The following is a 23,495-nucleotide window of genomic DNA, read 5'->3' on the forward strand; positions in this document are numbered from 1 at the left end:
CCCCTCTTTAGGAGGGAGCAGGAGCAGCTCTCCCTGTGCAGGATTGATGGAGCCGGTGCTTATTCCTCAGCACTGGATATTGGGATGGCTTAAGCAGCTCTTGGGGCCTTTCCCAGTGGGATCCTGGCTGGCTGCAGCTCCAGGTGAAAGAGAAACAAAAATCTTTGGGATTCCAAGCAGCTGATGGGACAGCCTGGGGTGGGTGAGGAGCCACAGAGCTTTGTCAGCTCAGGCCTCTGGGCTTTCCTTCTTTAATCAACTCTGACTCCTCAGCAAACTGCAGGAAAACTTATCTTAGAGGTGCCAACCGCCACCAGCATAAAGGAATTCTAAAATATTCATTCTGGCTTTTCAGGTGAAGCCGTTGTTTGGTTTCCCATTCCAGCAGTTCTCAGTGTGCTCTCCCTGTGCCCCGTGCATGGGCTTCCTTTCACCTCCCTCAGGCTTTTTCCTTGCCCGAATGAGGAGCATTTCCATGTTTTTTCTTCTTGTTCCACATGGCCTTTCCAATCAGGATGCTCTGCCTGTGTTCAGTGGTGACCTGGTCCTGATTTTGGAACTATTTGAAACCAGTGATTTTGCATCACACCACGTTCATCTCTATTCATGTTTCCAGAGCAGTAAAGCAGAGGCATCAAATTATTTTTAGTTTTGCCTGCAGATTTCTGAGCGTTTTGTCTGTGGATGAGAATAATCAAAGTCAGCACATCCTGAACTTCTCCTGATCCTTGCTGTGGTACAGAGTTGATGTTATGGGGCGTGTTTTTGCTGCTCTCCTGTCGTTCTGTTTGCAGCCCTTGTGGGTGCAAAGTGCCAGCTACGCCAGCTAAGATTTGTCCTCTTGGGTTTGCACCTTCCCAGCTGTGGGTCATGTCCAGGCAGCTGGAAAGGGCACTGCTTTTCTGTTCACTCCTGGATATAATCAGATTTCTCTTCCCTGAGCCAAGTTTTTAACGGTGTGTTTCTAACTCAGCAGCATCCTCCCAGCTTTATTTGCCCTTCAGTGGAAATCAAAGCCTGGAATATAAAAATGATACACAGGAGACCTAGATTTGAATTTCCTGGAGCCTCTGCTTTGTCCTGGGAGTAGAAACTTGAACAGAACCAGAAGCTCATCCCACAACTGCAGCAGCTTCGTGTGCCCCCAAAGTGCAGAAATTCAGACCCGTTTCTCCTGTGACCCCGAAGTTCAGGAGTTCAAACTGTCTGGGTTCTGCAACAAACCTGAGGTTGGGGGAGGCATTAAAACCCATTTCAAAGGCATCAGCACCCATCTTTCCTATCGTCGGGGAAATTCCTCCTGCGCGTTGCTCTGGCTCAAACCTCAGCGGGAAATTGGCACCAGGCGGGTTTTGAGGGACCTTCCTTGCTGAGCGAAACACGAGAGGAACTTTAAACGCTTCACCCCCTCATCCAGGCAGCCCCCGAGGAGCACAACCCGGGATTCTGTCCGCAGCTGCTGCCGTGGCTCTGTCACACAGCCCGGGAGCCGCTGTTTGCCACCTCCTGCCTCCAGCCTGTCCCTCCCTGGGATGCTCCCAGGCTGCCGACAGCTCTCGAATCTCTCCCCGGGCACGGCTCCACCTTCCAGCAGCAAAGCTGCCACACGCCGCCTCCTGTCCCGGCCAGTTCGGGTTCTCCACCTGGAGATGCGATGGGTTGGGCTCGTGAGGAGCTCGCTCCACCACCTGCAGTCCTGGCCGCTCCCTTTGCCAGCGCTCCCGCACTTGGATGCTCCTGCTCTGGCTCCTCTCCACTCCCGAGGGCTGCGTTTCTCCAGGCAGGACTGGCTGTCCCCCCGAGATGTCACCTGCCAGCCAGGCTCAGCCTTACTCATTCCTTGGATGTACTCGAGCTGGAGACGAAGCCAATCCAAAAACTCACTGGATTTTTTTTTTTTTTAAGATGTTAATTTTAAGACTTAACATTCCCAAAGTTCTCCACAGCTGCTTTCCAGGAGTGGCTGGAAGTCCTCCCAAGACCTGCTGCTTTCTGAACAACACTTCAGCTCCGGGGATGGGGGCTGCTCTCCGGTGTAAAGTCTGAGATTTCCTGCGATCTGAACGTGGGATCCTTCTCAATGAGGAGCTAATTACCTGTGCTGTAATTAGGAGTCGCTAATCACCAGCACTATTAGCGGCAGCGATGACAGCGGTGCTGTCTCATCTCTCTCTGCCTCTCCTCCGCCAGTGGGAAGGGTTTCTGGCTCGTTCCTGAGCAGCAAACCTGAATCGCAGAGCTTTCAGGATGTGATCAGTCTTGCACTGACGCTGCCCTGGGCGTGTGCCACGAAACCCCAACCAGGAGGAGCATCAGGATGCTCCATCCCAGCTCTCTGCTGTCACACAGAAAGCTAATCACACGCTCGGGGGATGAAGATTGGTGACTTTTTTTGATCGCTGTGGCAGTATTTTTAATTTAAGGCCAGCGTGGATAAAGTGCTTGTAAGAATTTTAGTTAGAATTTCATGAGTTTATTACGTTTACTGACCCCGGTGGTTATTCAGGAGCTGCCTCGGTCTCTGGTGTGGCTTGGGGGGCTCTGGAATTGCTCTGAAGTGGCTCTTTCAGCGCGTATTTCACACCGAGATTTATTTCACTCTTCCACCCACCAAGGTGATAAGCAACAACCATCCATCCTCCGGGTGACATTAAGCACCGGCTGCTCTCGAGAAGAAAAATGGGACACCTTGAGCCTGACTGGATGTGGTTTCCATGATGGATGCACTGCCTTTGGATCCTGTTTGTCCCTGCTGTCTCTGTGGAATCGGCTACAACGTGGGCAGGGACACCTCCCACTGTCCCAGGCTGCTCCAAGCCCGTCCAACCTGGCCTGGGACACTTCCAGGGATCCAGGGGCAGCCACAGCTTCTCTGGGAAATCTGTCTCCCCATGCTCACAAAAAACCATCATTCCACATTTCAACTGGCCAAAGCATGGGGGGAAAAAACCCCAAAAAACAAACCATCTCTTTTTTTCAGCTCTGAAAAAAAGTCCTGGAGGTAAAACTGGACAGGAAGCAGCAAATTTCTGCTCAGGTTTTTTCCTTTCTGGTGGTTTGGGAGATTTTTTGCAAGTCAATGGCATAAATGGGAATTATGCTGAATAAAAGAGGAAACTTATTTACTGCTCCCAGCCCTTCCCATGGGGCTTTCTGTGTTTTCATTTGGAGCTGGCAGGGAAACTTCAGCTGAAATATTTTTAGATGAAATATGGCATTCTGAGATCGTTTTTCCCCCCTTTCTTTGAATGTGTTCTGAAATTTGTTGAAGAGCTCTCAAAGGGAAATTCTGGGAGTTTTCCAGTTGCAGCAAATGGGGAATATTTCAGCTCCTGAATGGTGATGGATGGAGTGGAAGAGACACACATCCTTTATTATTACATTTCATATAGAAGATGCTCTTTTTAACAAGTCACAGCTTCATCAAACCACTCTCGCATCCCCTGAAATGAGAAAGGACAAATGGAGCTCCTTTCACCAGCAAGATCCTACATCAAGACCCTCCAGTCTTGAACCTGAATGTGCAGCAGCTCTGGAGCATTCAGAAGGAATTTAAGGGGCAGAGACCCAAGGAATTGCCTTTTCCTGGAAGTTACAATCCCAACTTCTCCAGCAATGCCTGGACAAAGACCTGGACAAGCTCGAGCAGTGGCCCATGGCAACCTTGTGAGGTTTAACCAGGCCGAGTGCTGGAGCTGCTCCTGGGTCAGGGCAGCCCCTGGGATCAATCCAGGCTGGGATGAGCAGCTGGAGCAGCCCTGGGAGAAGGACCTGGGGGGGCTGTGGGGGAGAGCTGGACCTGCTCCAGCTCTGAACCCCCTGCCCTGGGCTGAGCCCCAGCGTGGGCAGCAGGGGAGGGGGATTGTGCCCCTCTGCCCCTGTGCTCAGGTGAGACCCCACCTGCAGAGCTGCCCCAGCCCCGGGGCCCAGCACAGGAAGGAGCTGGAGCTGCTGGAGAGGCCAGAGGAGGCTCTGGGGGATCAGAGGGATGGAGCAGCTCTGCTGGGAGGAAAGGCTGGGAGAGCTGGGATTGTTCAGCCTGGAGAGGAGAAGCTTTGGGGTGACCTCAGTGTGGCCTTGCAGGGCCTGAAGGGAGCTAGAAAGATGGAGAGAGACTCTGTCCAAGGGCCTGGAGGGACAGGACACAGGGAATGGCTTCCCAGTGCCAGAGGGCAGAGATGGATGGGATATTGGGAAGGAATTGTTCCCTGGGAGGGTGGGCAGGCCCTGGCACAGGGTGCCCAGAGCAGCTGGGGCTGCCCCTGGATCCCTGGCAGTGCCCAAGGCCAGGCTGGACATTGGGGCTTGGAGCAGCCTGGGACAGTGGGAGGTGTCCCTGCCCATGGTGGGGGTGGCACTGGATGGGCTCTGAGGTCCCTCCCAACCCAAACCATCCTGGGGTTCTGTGGTGGCCAAAGCCGCCAGTTCCAGGGAGCAGGAGGGTGCAGGTGGCTTTAACCTCACAGTGTCCCTGCCTTGGGAGATCCGTGTGTGGCTGTGCAGAAATTTCTGAAGGTTTGCAACTTCCACCAGTTTCTCCCTCATTTTCTTGCACTTTTAAAGTACAAATCTTCCACTTGAGGTTTTGGACTCTGATCCTTGTGGGTTCTTTCCATTTTGTGACTCTGAAATATAAAGTTGTGATAAAAGGGACAAGTCCTGGGTAACTTTTACTGTCCTCAGGCCAGACAGGACCTGGCAGAAGATGAAAAGCTCTGCAAGGAGAGCTCTCCCTTTCCTGCTCCTGAGGAGTGAGGGAGCAGTGCCATGGCTCATCTGCTGTCCTTCCTGCCCACGGGCATCCTCCAGGAAACTTCCCACCGGTGTTGTCTCCTCCTTTGGGAAATCTGTGCTGACGCCATGCCTGGAAATTGAAATTCACGTTGTCACCTCGTGCTGTCTGATCCCATTCCTCCTGCTCCAGGCAGAAATCCAGACTGAGGGAAGGTTCCTGGCCCCAACCAGCAGGGGCTGAGGCAGGAATGAGAGCATCAAAAGGGAAGAGGGGTGACCCAGCTGACACTGCAGGATCCCGGGTCGCCCCGGGGACGTGCTGAGTGCCACGGAGGAGCTGTCGGCTCAGAGCCGTGTTTTGACTCCCTCTGTTCCAAGGAAGAGGTCAGGGGCTGTCCTGGCAGGTGGGGACAGGAGAGAGGAGTCAGGAGCCTGGGATGTGCTGCCAGAATGAAGATTCCAGCTCCTGTCCCCATCAGTGTTGGGTCCCTCCCCCAATCCCTTCTCCGTGGGTCACATTCCTGCCAAACGAAGCAGAAGTGGCACCTTTGAAGGACCAGCTGCAGATCGTGAGTGCAAAGCTGCCCCTGGCACCTGGAGCTCCTTTTCCCCCCATTCTTCTCCCAGCTCCTGCTCCTTGCTGGCTTTTGATGAGCCACGTGTGGGTTGATTAGGTGGGATTTTAGTAAAAATCATTAGTTCGCTGATTAATTAAGAGTAAACTGGGGGTGTGAAGGACACAACGGAGTTAGGATGGGCTGGGGGACTGAAGCCTCATGATCCCACATTTATCCACACAAAGCTATTGTGGGAGACAGCCCTGTGTGTGCCTAAACCAGGGATTGCAGAGGCTGGCTCAGAGCTCCATAAATGGCAGATGAACTCCTTCACGTGGGGAATCAGAAAATTCCCAGAGGTGTGGGACAATTCCCAGCCCCAGTGTGGGTTGTCTTAGGCTGGTGGCTGCACTTTCTCCTCAGCATCATTCCAGCTAGACCAGAGAGATGCACTTGGGCAGGATTTCTATGATGGTTGGACGACATTTCCTTTCTGCCTGCCCCGTTCTAGTGATGATATCCAGATTCTTGCTTTTCATGGGATTTTAGCAAACAGCAGGATCGTTTTTACCCTCAAGCCAGAATATCTGGGCTATTTTAAGTCTGCCCCAGAGTATCCATCCTCACTCTCACTCTTCTCACTTGACTTCTGCTTGTCACAATCACCTAAAGCCTGGGAAAACTTGAAGAAAGGCTGACAGGGAAGAGCAAATCTCCTCAGAAAAGTGCTGATCTCTTGTGCTTCTAGAGGAGATCGTGCTGTGGAGAAAGCTGGAGGATGGCTTTTAGAGTTGAGGATGCTAATTTGTATTTCATGACTGGCTGTGGTGTGTGCACATGGAATTTTGGGATGAGAGAGGCAGAGAAGCATCTGAGCTCCAAAGGAATAATTTGCTGGACAACAATAAGTCCCTTGCTGTGGTTTCCACCCCCTACTCCCATCCTGGACTCCACAGGCTCCCCGAACCCCCCCTCTGGAATGCTGAGGGAGGGCTGTGTGCCTGCCCTGGCTGCCTGTGATGGGTTTTCCCTCTCTTCTCTCCCCACAGTGAATTTGCCAAAGAACGAGAGAGGGTGGAGAACCGCCGGGCGTTCCTGAAGCTCCGCAGGCAGCAGCAGATCGAGCGGGAGCTCAACGGGTACCTGGAGTGGATCTTCAAAGCAGGTAAGGCAGGGATCTCCTGGCCTTGGTTGGATGTGTTTTGGGGCAAGTGAGGGCTGGTGATGGGCTCCAGAATTAGTTCTTGGTGCAGCCGAGCCTGGGGAGGACCCAGCCAGCGCTCGTTGGTTTTGTTGGAATTCTTTCCGAGCATTTGCACTGAAGTTACTCAAAAGTTACCAAAGTTTTTGTAACCAACTTTGTAACCAAAGTTACAAAAAGATCTCGGTTAGGTTGAAGTGAAGCTAAAGGAGCTGAGCCAACTTTGTTGCTGAGATCAAAGCAATTGCCCTAATACAGGGCAATATAAAAGAGCGCCCAAAGCCTCCACCGAGGGCGAGCTGCTCCCTTCCACGAGTCATTTCTGCTTTATTCTCTCCCTGCCCCCAGCTGGTGTCTCAGCCTTTCTTCCTGTGGTGGTAAAACCCACCCGAGGGGCATTTTTTACGAGCTGCAAAGATCCCTTTCGTGAAGCTCTCCCCAGCCCCTGCTAACCCTGCTGTACAACCACCAGAACTGAACGTTGCTCCTCATTGCGAGGTGTGAGCAGCTTTAACCAGAACCCAGCCACACTCATTGAACAGAATACAGCGTTTTTATCAGGCTGCAAGGATTACTGATAACCTTCCTGCCTGAAGGAGCAGCTGATATTTATCTATTGATATAACCACAGTCAATGCTTTCATGCAGCGGGGTAATTTCCTCCTTGCTTGCTTTTCAACGTCTGAGCCAAGGGAAAAGGCCTTTCAGAACAATGATGGGGAGGAAAAGAAGTGGTGGTTTCTCAAACAGATTCCTGGGTGCCTTTTTAGAGAGATCAGCTTCATCCTTGCTCTTTACAACCGAACTGTAAAACAAAAATATCAGTAGTTTATGGTGTGGTTCAAACCCATTATCTCTTGTAGCGCTGCACAGGGTGACGACTGAGGGCCACTTGTGTCGTCAGACTTTTATCCACTGTGAGGGTTCTACGGCAGCTCAGGCAGCCACCCTTCATTCTGTGGTTCTGGAGGCATCAGAAAATAAATAATTCCCTTTCCTTCCCATTTGGAATTTGTCTTCTCATTAGTTTACAGCTTCTGTGCAACCCCAAACTCAGATTAATTCCTGGTTTGCCCAGCGGCTGCAGCAGGGTTCTCTGGGGTTCTCCTTTTCTGGCCCTGTCTTGCTTTTAAGGCTCTTGGTGATTTTTGGTCCCTAAATCCTGATCTCTGTCAATAAAACAGAGGTGAGAATTCCCCTGCAGGGTTTGTGCCACTTTGGGGCCTGCTCTGCCCATCACCAGCTGAACTTGTGAGAAATTTAGGATGCAGAAGTTATAAAATGTACAGCCAACCTCTGCTCCAATTCGCATCCCTGTGGGAATTCCTGCCTCTTCCACTTCCTTGTAGCCAGGGCTGAATAAATGCCACACCAACCTCGAGTGAAACTGCTGCAAAAGACACATTTTTTAGCCTGATAACACACGATCCAGAAGGTTTTGTGGAACAGGGACGTGCACAGAAAAGAGCTGAATCAGGGAATGGTAAAAATACTCTGTAAAGGCATTGTTGAGAATATAATAGGAATACAAAAGAGCTTCCTAGTACAGCTGAATAATAACAGTAATTAAAATCAGCTTAGCAGCGTTAATAAAATCTTTGAATAAAAATGCGGCGTGAAGGCAAAGCAGAGGATCCAGGCTTTAGGATTGAGGCACTGAAAATTGGGACTGTGCCTTCGACAGGGACTTCCCAGCTCTGTTTTGGGAATTTAAGCTCTGAAATGATCTGTAATTCCTTGTCCAGGATTCAGAGCAGGGGATACAGCCAGGGAGGACAGTCCCAGACAGAGCTGGGCAGAAACCCCCTGCAGCAGCCCCAGGCAGGAGCTGTTTGCATAAAGGAAAGAGAAAAAGCTCCTGGGATTCTGCTCTAATGGAACTCTGGAGGATTTGGTCATTATTCCTGGGAATATCTGATTGGTTTTAAATCCTTCTGCCAGCCTTGACCTCGCTGACTCTTGGAGCAAAGAGTGCCACATGTTAATGCTCAGTTTGGTCTTAAAAAATCAACCAACCCCACCAAGCCGTGTCCTGCCCTCCCTTTAAATCCGTCGCCTTTCTGCAGTGAGAGGAAGAACCCAGGAGTTCTTTTAATTACTTTTCTTTCTCTAATCTCCCTCCACCTTGTTTCCTCTTATTTTTTCCTGCTCTGGAGCACCCAGAACCAATCAGCCCAATCCCCTCTCTTCCCCTGGAAGCCTCCCCAGCTTTCCAACGTTTCTAATATCCTCCCTGAGCATTTGGTTTGTTCATTTGTTTTTTCCCCTCATTTATTTTTGATGCAAGGCAGGGGAGAGTGGAGAGCTGCATTCCAGTGCTTCATAAAATGATGTCTTAATCCTGAGATTGTTTTTGTTCTGCAATTTTTTAAAATATTCTGAGCAATTGCTGGAGCTGGACAGGAGGAGCCCTTGTCCTTTGTAGTGCTCAGGTTTTTACCTCAAGGGCTCTTTTAGGACCAAGGGAAGTGTGAGGGACTAAAATCCCTCCTTCATCTGTGCCTTCCCTCCCCTCAGCCAACAATAATTTTAATTTAACGTCGTGGTTATTGTTCATTGACCACTCTTAAGCATCTTTAATGTTTCTCATTCGTGTCTGTAATTTTAATTATCACAGAATCCCTGACTGGTTTGGGTTGGAAGCCTTGTCCAGCCTGGCCTTGGGCACTGCCAGGGATCCAGGGGCAGCCACAGCTGCTCTGGGCACCCTGTGCCAGGGCCTGCCCACCCTCCCAGGGAACAACTCCTGCCCAATATCCCATCAGAATCTCCCCTCCTTCAGTTTGAAGGCAATTGTGCTTTCCAGAGGAATTACAAAGTGGGGAATCCAAGCAGTGCAATCCATGCAAGTGATTTTTTTTTGCCACTTTCTCCACTAAACTCCTCAGAAGTGCAGGAATCCAAGGCTGGAATGTTGCATTTCTGGAGAACAGGGAACTACGAGTTCTCCACACAGAGTAAAGAGCTTCTAAGCCCACAAATATTCTTTTGAAGATGTTTCTCTTATCTTACAAGGACATGCAGCGTTTGGAAAACACTTTGCTCAGAGACTCAAAGTCTTCCCGTTCAGGGCTAATAAAGTTTCACGTCTTTTGCATTTTAATTCTCTCCAAACCCACCTTTTTCACACAAAACTGGAGTGCCAGGCTTTGGGAATGGTTTCACCTCTCTCTCCCAGCCCTCTGTCACTTCAAGGCCATCCCTTGACATGACAGAGCTCTGTGAACTCCAGGTTTCAGCTTTCTTTAGAAGAGCAGAGCCCCATGATAGAGATGGGAAAAGACACCTCCAGCACTGAACCCCATGTGAGGTGCCAGGGGAGGATAATTGCCACAAAGACAAAGCAGAGTTCCCTGGGAGAGTGTGACAGCCACTTCTAAAGGCTGCATTTTAAAGAATTTTTTCTACTTACCAAGCCAGAAATTAAATTCCTTTATTCTTTGTTTTTCCACACCTCTGCTGCCTGGTGAGTGTGAGTTATTTCCAGTGATCTGCTGCTCTTTTGAGCCCCCAGTGTCCTCCCTCCCCACACCAGAGAGAAGGAGAAAGGGCACCACATTTCTCTGCTGCTTTGCCTTCATTTCCAGCCCAGTCACACCCAGCACCTAACGACCAAAAATTCACCTTGCTGCCAAGACACCCTGGCTCTGATACCCTGGTGAAGCCCCTGAGCCTTTGTTTGGAGGCTCAAAATCGCTGATCTGATCCCATCTCTCTGCTGAACATTTCTCCTAATGCAGAGGCACCTTTTTGGGGGGGGGGGTTTCAGGTGCCCAATGATCTTTTTCCAGGATGATTAAGGCAAAGCAGCTCCTGAGCCTCTCTTCAGGATGCTGGCTGGTTAAAAACCCCTCCCAGCAGTGCTGAGCAACCTGCTGAGCTCTCTTTTTAGCCTTAAAAACCTCCTGGGGTAGTTGTGGTCCTTTGGATTCCCAGAGGACACGAGGCAGACAGGAATAATTATCAAGGGAGAGAACCCGGGAACACTGCGGGAGGAGAGTGAGGCTTGAGGGAATTTCAGAGGTGAAATGGGGTTGGATTATTTTAAAGGAACAGTAAAACTGAGCCCAGCTGTGTTTATGGATGGAGATTTGTTTGGGCACCAACTCAGGGCTCTCCATTTGGGGCAAAGGTTTGCAGAGTTGTGTAATTTGTAGGTGAGAATATTTTGATACCAGCAGCCTGTGGGGAGGGTTCCCATGTCTAACCCATCCCTTCCTTGTGTTTTAGGGCAGTCACACTGGGAATTGCCGTTTAATTCCTCCCATATTTTAGCCCCCAAACATCAGTACAGGCAAAACTTCAGAAGAACCTTTTGGTCTGAGGTGCTGGTTGGTCAGAGAAGTCTCTTGAACTGTCCAAAACCACCCATTTCACTCTTCTGACCTGGCCTAGGAAGCCTTGAAAACCACCTGAACTGTAGGTGGGAATTGCAGGCACAACTTGTGGGTTTTTGGAAGGATTTTACACCTTTTAAAGTGCAGCTTTGAGCTCATCTGACCTTCTTAACCCTGTCAACTTTGCTTTCTTTCACATCTCTGGTGCATTACTGTGCACTTTCCTATTTCCTTCCCCTCTGCTTGGGTTTCCAGCCTTCCTCAGTGCTTGGTATTACTTTTTAGCCTTCTCAATTTGCTGTCTTATTAAAGTATCATTGCCTCTCTCCCCCAGATGATTAATAAAGAGATTATATAAGGCTTGTGTGGCTTATAAGGGTTTATATAAGGCTGATCCCTCTGGTATCCTTCTAGACAGCTCTCAGCCTCACACTTTGATGTTTGGCCTCTGGTTTGTTTGTATTTATTTTTCTGAAGTTGCTCTTCCATCTAGGTTGGCTTAAATGGACTTTAAAGCAAAATTTGGTGGGAACACGGTGTCAGATGTTTTAGTAAGAACCCAAATTCGATGGAATTACAGGCATGTGGATTTGCCATTTTTAAGAACAGGAGGAAGTGCAGAGTTTAGCAGCTGCCAGCTCAATGTTTTGTTTGCTTTGGGTTGTCCTTTAGCAGATTCCCCACGTCATTTTCCAGCAGCAAACTGAAAATCTGTGGTTCTGAGTGAGGTCTCAAGTATTGGCACAGCACTGCAAACTGGCCAGGGGGGTGGCACTGCCCTGGGAAAGCTCAGGAAATTGGGTTGTCTTTCACACAGATAAAAATTATTCAGTTTGGGGGGGTTGGTTTTTAGTGTTTCCTGATTTTTTTTTTTTTTTTTAATTTAGGAAAGTGCACAGTTGTATTTTGGAGAGTTGCAGGGGAATGGGACACCAGGATGGTGTTGCAATCACTGAGCTCCCTCGTGGAAAACGTGCTGTGGATTTTATTTGGACAAAGATGGGATGCAATGGCTCAGTGGTGACACCAAGTCTCCTGCTGGCCCTGCTGCTGTCACCCTGTGCCACCCCTCTGCTCCCCATGGCTCACTCCTGCTTTTTCGGAGACAAAAGAGCAGCGATGGGTGTGGAGCATCATTCCCAAACTGTCTCCAGCGTGGATGGGCATGAGGGACCTTCCTGGGGCTTGTGGGGACTTGTGGTCCTGCCCAGTCTGGAGGAAGGTCCTTGATGTCCAGAAGAGCCTTGGGGAGGAGAGTCGGGCAAAGAACCGGGAGGGGGTGGCTGTGAGGAGGAAGGGGTTTGTTTGGAATCCTCCCTCTGGCTGTGAGGAGGAAGGGGTTTGTTTGGAATCCTCCCTCTGGCTGTGAGGAGGAAGGGGTTTGTTTGGAATCCTCCCTCTGGCTGTGAGGAGGAAGGGGTTTGTTTGGAATCCTCCCTCTGTGCACGGGGGACACGGGGTGAGAAACACGAGAAGCACATCCCTGAGCCGGGAATGCCCCTGCAGACGCTGTAAGGGGGTGACACTGGGGTGAGGTGGGTGGCGCTGGGACAGGCGCCTGCTGCCCCACCGCTGGTGTGGGAGCAGGGCCGTGAGGAACCTGAGGCTGACCCTGGCCGGTTTTCCTTTTCCAGAGGAGGTCATGCTGGCCGAGGAGGACAAGAACGCGGAGGAGAAGTCCCCTCTGGACGGTAGGTGGCTTTGCTGGGCACTTTTCCTCCTGTGCCACGGGAGAGGTTCACCTGCTGTCACTGCCACGCCTTCCTCCCGAGCAGGAAGGATCCTCCCGCATGCACCCGGCACAAATCCGGCCGCAGAGCCCCTTCTCCCGGGGCTCCTCCAGGCTGCAGGTGGCTGAGGAGCAGTTATGGGACACCCCACACCGCCCTGGGACGGGGATGTGCCCTCGGGGTCGGTCCCCACGCCCTGCCGAGGGTGGCTGGCTGTGTGTGCAGGGGGTAGAGGCTGCCAGGAGGATGGAGAAGAGAGAATGCGCTGACCGAGAGAAGGCAGGGCTCCGAACGGATTTGACCCAGGGACTGAGCCCCCTGTTAGCCGTAAGCAGTAAGACATAACAGGGTGTGGTGATCCTTCCTTCCGACGTGCGAGCCCAGCGCGGCAGGACGGCCTGAGGAGCCGAGCAGCGAGGCCACGGGGATGCTCCCCCTGTGCCTCCAGCCCCGACAGCTCTTAGGATGCGCCAGCCACTCAAAGCTCAGTTAAAGACTCTTCCCTCTCCCTTTTCTGACCATCTTTCGTCCTCCCATGTCTCCTCCTTTCCCCTCCCCTCCCTCCCCCTCCTGTTTTTTTTTCTCCTCCCATTCACTGTCAGGGAGGGCCGCCTCGGAAGGGCCGATTCCTCAAGGCACGGCGCCGGCAGAGACTGGCAGCGGCAGCAGCTACAACAGTGAGTGGATTGCAAATCACCAGGGGCTTAGGTGGCACACAGGGGCAGCTTCCCCCCACAGCCCCGCGTGCCCAGGTCACCGGTGACAGTCCCCAGGTGGTTTTGCACCTGGCTCCGAGCCGTGCAGCTCTTCGGAGCATCAGGTGCCTGGCTGCTGGTCCGCCTTGGCCAGCCCGGTGACCTGCGCTGGGGAGGATTTGGGGCTGGAAGAGCTGGGGCTGCAGCAGGTCAGGGCTGAGGTGTGCTTGGCCAGTCCTCGTGTGTGTGTCGGGGGTGTGTGTGAGCTGGGGAAGCCTGTCCAGCACGTGGCTGTCAGGCTTCAGGTGGAATTTGTGTCTGGAAGAGCAGTCTGAGAGGTGTGAGAAACTCGAGGTGGGTGCAAGGCACGGAGTAAAGACCCAGAGAGACTTAGGCTCCTCCTATCCTAGAGCTGAAGGAGCCTGAGAATGTTCCCAGCCTTGGAGCAGCTGCTGTGGAGCAGCCCAGGTCTATGCTGGTAAATTCTCTGAGTTCCCAAAACAGAGGGACATGGCATCCAGGGTGCCTGGAGAGATGGCCCAACCTCACTGCCAAACACACCAAGGAGTTTTCTGGGGGAGAAGATAAAAAGCTGCTCAATTCATACCAGGGAGTGATGGAAAATTTTAATCCCAGTGCTGGGGATGGCCCTGGACATGCTGGAGTGTACTGGGACAGACACAGCCGGAGGGACCCCAGAGCTGGTACTGCTGGGACGGAGGATTCAGCCTAGAGCTGGGTGGGGCAGCAAGGAGCACAAAGGGTTATTGGCAAAATAAGGGATCCAGATCACAGGTTCAGGGCATCCTCTCCAGGTGACGCTCTGGGTGTTCCCTTGAAGTGACACAAGCACAACCCTTAGGAGCAGGAAGCGCATCCACGTCTCTGTCCAGGCAGGGAAATCCGCGTAGGGCGAGGGGATGTTGTGGAGGAGCCTCCCCGGGGCAGTCTCTGCAGCGTGAGTGGCTTTGCTGTGTGTGCCCACGGACCAGTCTGTATCACCACACCGTGGGGTGTCTTACTGCTGATAGAAAGTGCTGCTTAGTACCTGTATGTCTCGAAGCTGTCACCAAACTGTACCAACGTGATTTTTTTTTTTCTGCCACTTCTCAAGGTTCTGCAGGTAGGTGGTCCTGGGAGCAGCGTCCTCAGCGCTCCTGCCTCACCTCCCCCCCCCCGTGCTCTGGGTGGACAGTGCAGAGCTCTCATTCCCTGTTGGAGTAAACGTAGCGATGTTTTCCCTCCCCACAAAAGCTGCTTTTGGAAAAAATAAAACCCCGTGTTTTCAAAGAATCCCGCCGTCCCCAGAGGGCAGGAGTTGCACACCGGGTGCTGCTGAGAGGCTGCTCACTGATGTGTGGCCTCTTTTTCCACGCAGCTTTTCTGCTCCTCGAGGCATCACTGGGTGGTAAACTGAGCTCTGTAAATGCTGACTCCCTCATGGTGCCCACTGCAAACAGCACTGGTGGTTTCAGGGGTGGCAGCACTCATCCCCCAGCCCGGTGAGGCTCGGGAAGATCCGGTGACCCTGCCCAGCCTTTGTGCTGTGCTGAAAGGCCCAGCAGCTGCAGTGACTCCCCCACCCTCCTGCATCTGCTGCGTGCAGAGCTGTGCCTGGCAAACCTTCAAGAGCTGGAAGGTCAAAGGAATGAAGCACCCTGGCATCGAGGCGTGCAGAGGCCCTGCAGGGTTGTGGGTTTTGTCCGGTTTGCTCCCGGGTACCCTTGTGGGAGAGCTTTAAGCTGGCATTGGGAAGGAAATGCTGGCCCCGGCGAGTGAAGGGAGGGGGAGAGAGGATCCGCCCTGCATCCTCACGGGGCATTTTCTCTTTAATTTGCATGCAGTGTTGAAAAGAGCCGCAATAAAGAAGAGCAAAAACGACCTGATTCATGCAGAAGAAGGTGAGGACCATTTCACAGACATTTGCTCCGTTGGTGAGTACTGGCTTCGCATCCCCCGAGGTTTCGATCTCCACCTGAACCTGTCCGTGTCCTGTTTCCTCCTCTGGAGCGGCTCCTTTGCTCCAGAAGCTGCAGTTTCCTGAAGGAGAATGAATTTCCACTGCTCCTGCAGCAGCACTCGACTTCCCAAAGCAAAAACCTCCGTGGCTTCACCCTGTCCCTGCGCTGCCTGGCTCAGCTCTTGCATGCTGCACCCCTTAGGGAGCCCCTCCAAAGCCTTGGGACAATCCCTGCTGCACTGCCCATCCCGGGATTCTGCTTGGAACATGCTCATTCATGCTTATGAACCCCAAATCTGTCAAACAACACTGCTGGAGGGAGGAGAGGAAGTGGCCACAGGTCCACTGTCCACTAATGCCCAGCATGAGGTGTCGCAGCCTTTGCCGTGGGAGTGGCCACTGGGAAGTGCTGGGTAGTGGCCTCAGTTCTCTCGTTCTTGCCTTCGAGGAAGATCTGAAAGCAATCTGAAAGGCAGCTCTGGAGATGCAGTGCAGAGCAGGGGCATTGCTGGGGCTGAATCTGGGCTCTTCAGGCCGAGGAGGTGCTGCCCCTCCTGCAGCTCCCAGAGCAGATTCCCTGCTGAGACAGCCCCAGGAGGGGAGGCACAGGCAGCTCCGGGGTTGGCAAGGGAGGCTCTGGGTGCTCAGCACCCACCTCAAGGAGCTGCTGGAGCCAAAACCCTCTGAGCCGTGGGAGAGGCAGCTCGTGCCTGCTCTGCAGTCAGGGTTTTGCTTATCCCCGTGCCTGTTGTTGGAGTCTGTTTTGGTGCTGAAGCAGCAGATGTTCTCATTATCTTCCAAAGAAGTATCTTGGCAGCCTGGTTCCCACGAAGCAGCAAATCCTGGATGCACAGGAGGAGCAGCACAAACAGCACATTTGAGAATCCGTGTCCGTGGCTGCTTGCAAAGCATGAGTGCCTCGATTGCCCTTTGGAAAGCTGGCAGTGATGTTTGAAGGGATCACAGCTGCTGCTGGGACTTTTTTTCCCCCCTTTAAAGGAAGACCTGGTTGCGGGAAATGAGCGTGGCTTGGCATGTTCCTGACACCAGCACTGAGCTGCAGGGTTTGTGCTGAAACTGCTGCCACTTCCACCAGAGGTTTGGTGCTGAAAAAGGGCAAAAATGCAGCAGCCCGTGTGCATTTTTGGTTTGGTTTGTTGTTGTTTTTCCTTGGATCCCTGCATGGATAACAAGGGATGGTCATTTCTGGGGTATTGGCTCATGGTTGCAATAATTACGAGATCTTTGCCTTCAAATCCAAGTCCCTCCAGGCTCTGGGCAGCCAATGCCACGCCAACAGATCTTGGAGCTCAGCATTTCAGGTGGCAACGGATGACGGAGCATCTGGGCTTGGGAATAATCCGAGGCAGAGCTGGGAACTGTCTCGGGAGCATATGGCAGGGAAAATAACAGCAGTGCTTTCCACCTTCTGCGAGCGCTTCACCCACTTGGGAAAAGTGTTTTTGATTTTGATTCATGGAACGAGGCAGAAAAGAAGGAACGGATCAAGCAGCCACTTCTGCAGGCTCGTGAAGAGGCTGAGATGCAGAGCATAAACAATCAGATCACGTGGGCAATTGTGCATAAAGGAGCTGGTTTGGAGAAAAGGGGTTTTTGGATGGTTTTCTGTAACGTGTTCAGATGGGAGCATAAGGAGCGTGGAGGAACTAACAAATGATCCCTGAGTGCCACGTGAAGCTGCAGCTCAATGTGGGGGAGACTTTGCCAGGTCTCTCTCTGGCCATTGGCTGAAAATGTTGCACTTTAATTCAAACACAAGCAGCTTGATGAGCTTTATGATTGCAGGGTGAAGCTCTGGGGTGGTAAACACTTTCCAGAGAGTTCTCTGCAGTTGTTCTTAGCTTTTATTCTTTTCTTTCCACATGAAGTGTGCAGCCTCTCACTGGCTTCACACCCTCTGTGCTGTGATTCCCAGACACCAAAGCCTGAACAAGGGGATGTTTTCCATGTTAGAGCAGTTTAAATATCACTGCTCTGCTTTTCTGGAGGATCAGCGGAGGGCAGTGAAAGGGCAGCGCTGTTCCTTTGCCAGGCTGGGAGTACAGAGAGGCTTGGGCATCCAAGAGCTCTGTACCTGCTCAGGAGTGTTGTGCTATGGAGCAGCCTAAATCCCAACCTGTGGCTCTTTTTGTTGTTTAAAAGCAAAGGAGGAACACTGTGATTTCTCCTTTTCCAAACTGCCAAAGGCAGGACTTTCAAACCAACAGAAGAACACACCCGAGTTTTTCAGCAAGGAGTTTGTTCAAAGCCTGGCCAAGGCCAGCTCCGCTTTTGGTGGATGGCCAGAAGTGTGAAATGGAGCAGAGAGCTCACTTTCCACTGGGGAAAATCACACTTGTGTGGGGCTGTGAGGCTTGGAGAACCCGCTGCTGTCACATCTGGATGCCTCATCCTTTCTCCGGCTGCTGCGGTCGATGTTGCAGGATGAGGCTGGCTGAGATTCCCACCCTTTCCAAGTATTGCCATGGAGGTGATCACACTCTGAAGTTTGGCTGCTGCAGCCAGAACACTTTGTTCATGTTACTGGGCCCTCTCCAGTGCCCAGGAGAGTCACCTGATCCAGGACAGGACAAGGTGTGTCCTGCTCATCCTGCTGGGATGCTCCATCCCAGGGTGGGGAAGGGCAATCGTGTGTTACCTTGCCACAAACCACTGGCACAGGCATGGCCAGCCTGGAACAATCCCCACCTCCCCAGGCTGCTGCAGAGGAACCCCAAGGGGTCCCTGTGTTTATTCCCTCATTCCTGATTTCTCCTGCCTCAGCATGGGCTGGAGATTGGCTTTTCATCTGAGCAGTGCCTCTACCCCAGGGGGAGAGCTGGCATCAGGAGTCATTTCTTCCATCAGCTTCCTATTGTTGAAACCTTTGACTCTGTGCCAGGGTTTCAGCCCGGAGTGGAAATGGAGCTGATAGAGGCAGAATTGAGACAAATGAGTGGCTGCACCCAAAATCTGATGTACGGAGGCAGATTGAGCCCTCTGCTGAGCAAATACCTGAGGCTGGAGAGTAAAAGGAGGAGAATTCATTCAGTTCCATAGTAATTGGTCCTTGGAGCAGAGACAATAGGGACCAGCTTCCCTGTTTGCACCTACCCAGCTCCATGAGGATGCCCAGAGCATGGGCAGAAATCCCCCTGTGCCTGCTGCTCTCTGTCCCTGCCAAGCAGGAAAAAGGGATGAGTTTAACTGGGACAACCAGGATTGCTGCAAAGGTTTGAAGCCCAGTTCAGATGGTGGAGCTGGGCACCGATCCATGAAGTTCGAAAATCCCAGCCTTCATCCCTCATTACAAGCGAGATGCCCTTGCTCAGCCCATTCTCAACATTCCCAGCTTTGTGCTGAGCTGTTTCAGGTGCTTGGAGAGGCTCTGTGTGTGCCCAGGGCTGTGCCCAGCAACCCCCTCCAGCCTTTCCCCTGCTGGGGTGGCGTGTGGTGACTCTTCTTTCTGTCCCAGGGTCTCCCTTCGCCCGTGCCAGTTTGAAGAGCGGCAAGAACGAGAGCTCGTCCTACTTCAGGAGGAAGGAGAAGATGTTCCGCTTCTTCATCCGGCGCATGGTGAAGGCTCAGAGCTTCTACTGGGTCGTGCTCTGCGTGGTGGCTCTCAACACCCTCTGTGTGGCCATGGTGCACTATGACCAGCCCGAGAAGCTCACCACAGCTCTCTGTGAGTACTGGCAGCTCCTGTTCCCTCAGCAGCTCCGGCGTTTCCGATCCCGCAGCACCGCGGGCACATCCCGGCTCTGGGCTGCCCTCGGAGCTTGGTTCTACTGACTCACCAGTCATGGAATGGTTTGGGTGGGAAGGGATCTTAAAGCTCAGCTTATTCCACCCCCTGTGCAGGGGCATCTACCACTAGACCCCGTCCAACTTTGCCTTGGACACTTCCAGGGATCCAGGGGCAGCCACAGCTTCTCTGGGAATTCCATTCCAATCCCTCCCCACCCTCACAGGGAACAATTCCTTCTCAATATCCCATCTATCCCTGCCCTCTGGCAGTGGGAAGGCATTTGCCTTGTCCTGGCACTCTATCCTTTGTAAATTGTCTCTCCCCACCTTTCCTGTCAGCTCCTTCAGGTCCTGGAAGGCCACAATTAAGTCACTCTGAGGCTTTCCTTCTCCAGGCTGAACAATCCCAATTCTCTTTCTGATTGTATTTCACATTATTGAATCACACAATTCAGAAAAAAAAAATCCACCAGCACATGGTATCAGTTTGAGAGAGGATTGTTATCCTAAAGGTTATTGCAAAGTTGAGATTCAACCAGGTGTAAAGCCTGGAATGGGGCAGGAGGAATTGTCCTGGAGCAGGGCAGGAGGAATTGGCCTGGAGCGGGGCAGGAGGAATTGTCCTGGAGTGGGGCAGGAGGAATTGGCCTGGAGCAGGGCAGGAGGAATTGTCCTGGAATGGGGCAGGAGGAATTGGCCTGGAATGGGGCAGGAGGAATTGGCCTGGAGTGGGGCAGGAGGAATTGGCCTGGAATGGGGCAGGAGGAATTGGCCTGGAGTGGAGCAGGAGGAATTGGCCTGGAATGGGGCAGGAGGAATTGGCCTGGAGTGGGGCAGGAGGAATTGGCCTGGAATGGGGCAGGAGGAATTGGCCTGGAGCAGGATGCACCAAAGGAAGGGGAATGGTGCCTGGGAAGAGACAGAGTTCTGTCTAACCTTCGTGCAGAGAACTGCAAATTTGTGTCACTTTTGCAGCTGATCTGCACCCACGGGTGATTCCTGTTGGGGACACACTCACAGCTCTGATATTCCCGGGATAGCAGCAGGTGGAATGGCCTGGGAGATAAAAATCCTGCCAGTGCTTGTGGGATCAGGCACTAATTGCCCCCAGGTGCTGTGATTCCTGTCAGAGCCTTTAAAAGGTTGTGGCTTTACAGCTCCTTTTTGGTTCTGTGCTCTCCTCCCTGCTGGGGTGTGATGACATGGGATGGGTGTCACAGTGCCCTGCTGTGCCAAGAAGTGACAGAAATAATCCCAGAGGGAAGATTATCCTATATTTGTGCAGAAGCTTTTATTTTGGCTGGTTCCCGTGGTCACCTGGTTGAGCTCAGAGAGTCTAGAAGTGCTTTTGAAATGTGATTTTTGGTTTTTTAAATGGAGTATTGCTTTGATAAGAAGTGGTGTCTCCCTGAGGTCTAATTTGCTCACAAAGCTTGGTTTTAAAAAAATGTGGAAAGTGAGGGATGGAGCTTTTTTTGTTTATTTTAATGAAGTTTGGAGGCTGTGACTCCTGGAAAACTCCTAGAAATTCCTCAGGTAAGAACATGCTGAACTTTTTGTTTCATGGGAATTGTTGAGGACAAAGCCATTCCTTTGGCCCCTTCTGACCCTGTAAAATGGCCAAGAACAAATCTGTTGTTCAGCACTGGACCAGATGGAAATTTAAGTAAAACTTCTGAAAAAAGCAAACAGAAGACTGGGAAGAAAAAAAAACCCAAATATTTCCAACAGTCTTCACAATGTTGGTTTCGATCTTTAAAGATGCTTATCTACCTAATTTGCCTTGGTTTCTCTATAAATTAGATACTTAAATATTTCTTTTCTCAGATCCTCAGGTCTTAGGAAGGCAAACTTTTGAAGGTGGTTTTTTTTTTTTTCACTAGACCTAAAAGGTCAGGAATACTGACTGCTCTGACATCAAAAGCTCCTTATTAATATTTGTTGAAATATTTAATGCCACCAGGTAATGGAGCTCTAATGAGACATGCATAATAAGGACAGAAACTTCTTTCAAGTCTTTTTTTTGGGCAAGATTTCGAGTGAAAAGAGAGACAGACCATACAGAGAAGTCACTCTTGCTTATTCATTACCTCAATTTACCAGAGGAAATAATAAACTAGATTGGCAGAGTAATTACAAGCTTGAGGATTAGGATTTCCTCTGGAATTGGGACTAAATGTTGAGGAAACAAACCCCACACTTGAAGTCTTTCAACTCCAAAAAAAGGTTTCAGATTTCCAAAACTCAGTTTTGGGAGCACCTTATCCAGTGGCTTTTCCAAGGGATTGGAAAGAAATCCATGAGCCAGAAACTCCTTAATGTTCCAGTGAGGTCTGGAAGGGCTGGTTCTGTCTCTTGGAATTAAAGATTCACCTCCAGGTGGGAAATTTATCTGGGATAGAGGCTGCAGATCAGATCTACCCAATCTATCCCAGCTGAAGACAAACAATAGGGAAGGTTGGAATTAGGGATGGATCCATTTTTCAGGAGCTCTGCATGTGCCCAGAACACCCAGTGAGGTCGATTAGTTTCAGAAGCACTTGGGCAGCAAGTTTGAATTTCTTGGTGTAGAATCCCACTGAGCTGGGAGTGGGGGATCCCACTGCCTTATATTTAATGGAAGAGGCAGAAAACCAGCAGAAATTGGGATTTCTTGGGGGTTAAAGTCTCAGCATCCTCGCAGCCATCTTTGCACCATCACCTGTGAGAGCTCATGGACAGGGGTTTCACAAATCATCCCCTGCAGTTCCCTGAAAGAAATCCCAGGATGAGGCAGGGAAGTGACCTGAGAGGAGTCACCTGGTGCCACCTCCTCTCTCCAGCAGGGCCATCCCGGAGCACAGGGCACAGGATTGTGCCCAGATGGCTCTGGAATATCCCCATGAGGGACACTCCAGCCCCTCCTGAGCAACTTGTTCACCTCACAGGGAAGAAATTCTTCCTCATGTTCAGGTGGAACTTTCTGGGATCAGTCCCTGCCCGTTGCTCTGGTGCCATTGCTGGGCCCCAGGGAGCAGAGCCTGGGCCCTGCCCTCCCTGCAGATATTTTGATAAGATTCCTCTCAGTCATCTCTTTTCGAGGCTGAGCAGCCCCAGCTCTCTCAGCCTTGTCCTCGGAAGAGAGATGCTCCAGTCCCCTCATCATCTTCATCACTGTTCATCCAGGAGCTCCACGTCTTTCTCAGATATTAAACACTGCTGGAAACAACACTGGCACTGGGGAGGGGCAGCCCAGTGTGGGTCACAGGAGAAAACAGGTTATCCAAAAATAGGGAAAGGTTTTGTGGGTGCTCGCGTTGGGTTTTTAGACAGGGTGGTACAAGATTGGTCACTGTGACAAAGAGAACAAAACCCAGAGATCCCAGACTGGTTTGGGTTGGCAAGGACCTCAAATGTCATCCAGTGCCACCCCTGCCATGGGCAGGGACACCTCCCACTGTGCCAGGGTGCTCCAAGCCCCAATGTCCAGCCTGGCCTTGGGCACTGCCAGGGATCCAGGGGCAGCCCCAGCTGCTCTGGGCACCCTGTGCCAGGGCCTGCCCACCCTCCCAGGGAACAATTCCTACCCAAAATCCCACCTAAATCTCTCCAGGAATGGTCATCATGGAAATTCTAATGTACACCAGATAATTTTTGTTTGTTGTCGGATTTTGGGGGGGTTTTATGTTTTTGTTATGGGGTTGGTTTTATTTTTTAAGATGGTTTTCTCCAAGACAGGAAGCAGAGGCTCTGTGAGTTCATTTTGGGGATGATTGTCTCTTCTCTGTCTTATGGAATAGTGCAGTGGAAGCTCTTGGCAGAAACCTATTTTAGTGTGATTTTAGAGCAAAGAACTTTGGAGAATTGTCCTGAAGAGGCCTATGCATTCAACCTCTTAAATTCCAAGTGTCCCATACCTCCAAACCCTCCTGAATTGCAGGATGAGGAGCTGAATTCACACCTGGCTGTTCATTGGGGATGACCTAAACCTTTCTACCCCCATTTCCTGGGGGATGGCAGAGTTTTCGTAGCATCATCTTTCCTACAAATCTCGAATTGAATACTGACTGCAGGGAGTATTTGATGCCTTAAGGACTTTGCTGGTTGTTTTGCTGTTGCACTGATGGACAGACTGGATGTGCTCTCTCACTCCTGCCTGGATAACTCTGCAGCACAAACAGCTGGGAAGGAGCCCAGCTGGGGTTGAGCCCTCCAGGAATGCTCCTGGAAAGCCCCGTTCTGCCCAAGATTTGTGCACAAATCCATTAGACAGGGGCAGAACGAGACGGCACAAACCCAGGGGATTTTAAACAGCTCCTGGAAATACTTGGCAAAATCCTGTAAGTGTGAGAGTGACAGAGTTTAAAAATGGCTTTAAAGTTAATCCATGATGAGGGAACGTCGCTGCAGAGGAGCAGGATGTGGCTGGTCTGATGCAGAGCAAGAGAGAAATCAAAAATTCCAATGATGTTGTTCCATGGAAGATGCTTAGGAATGAACCAAGGAGACTTTTTGTGAACTGCAGCAGCAGGAGAGGAGCACGGGAAAGCCTCTG

The 23,495-nt window shown here is 51.4% G+C and overlaps 1 protein-coding gene and 1 long non-coding RNA gene across 2 annotated transcripts in view; one reads left to right on the forward strand and one right to left on the reverse strand.

The window, feature by feature from the left end:
• The window catches only part of CACNA1B (calcium voltage-gated channel subunit alpha1 B), a 265,893-nt gene that overhangs the window by 128,556 nt on the left and 113,842 nt on the right, over positions 1-23,495 (forward strand). The window contains exons 8-11 of the mRNA XM_069031456.1: positions 6,341-6,456; positions 12,464-12,520; positions 15,099-15,188; positions 18,690-18,899. Coding sequence (XP_068887557.1) covers positions 6,341-6,456; positions 12,464-12,520; positions 15,099-15,188; positions 18,690-18,899 — 473 coding nt within the window. The remainder of the gene's footprint in view (positions 1-6,340; positions 6,457-12,463; positions 12,521-15,098; positions 15,189-18,689; positions 18,900-23,495) is intronic.
• Positions 7,150-10,192, reverse strand: LOC138119518 (uncharacterized). The gene is made up of 3 exons (XR_011155532.1): positions 9,905-10,192; positions 7,787-7,882; positions 7,150-7,297 (listed from the first exon to the last, which is right to left on the reverse strand). It is a non-coding gene; the product is annotated as an uncharacterized lncRNA (long non-coding RNA).

This window comes from Aphelocoma coerulescens, chromosome 17 (assembly GCF_041296385.1).
Source record: "Aphelocoma coerulescens isolate FSJ_1873_10779 chromosome 17, UR_Acoe_1.0, whole genome shotgun sequence".
NCBI classification, from domain to species: Eukaryota; Metazoa; Chordata; class Aves; order Passeriformes; family Corvidae; genus Aphelocoma; species Aphelocoma coerulescens.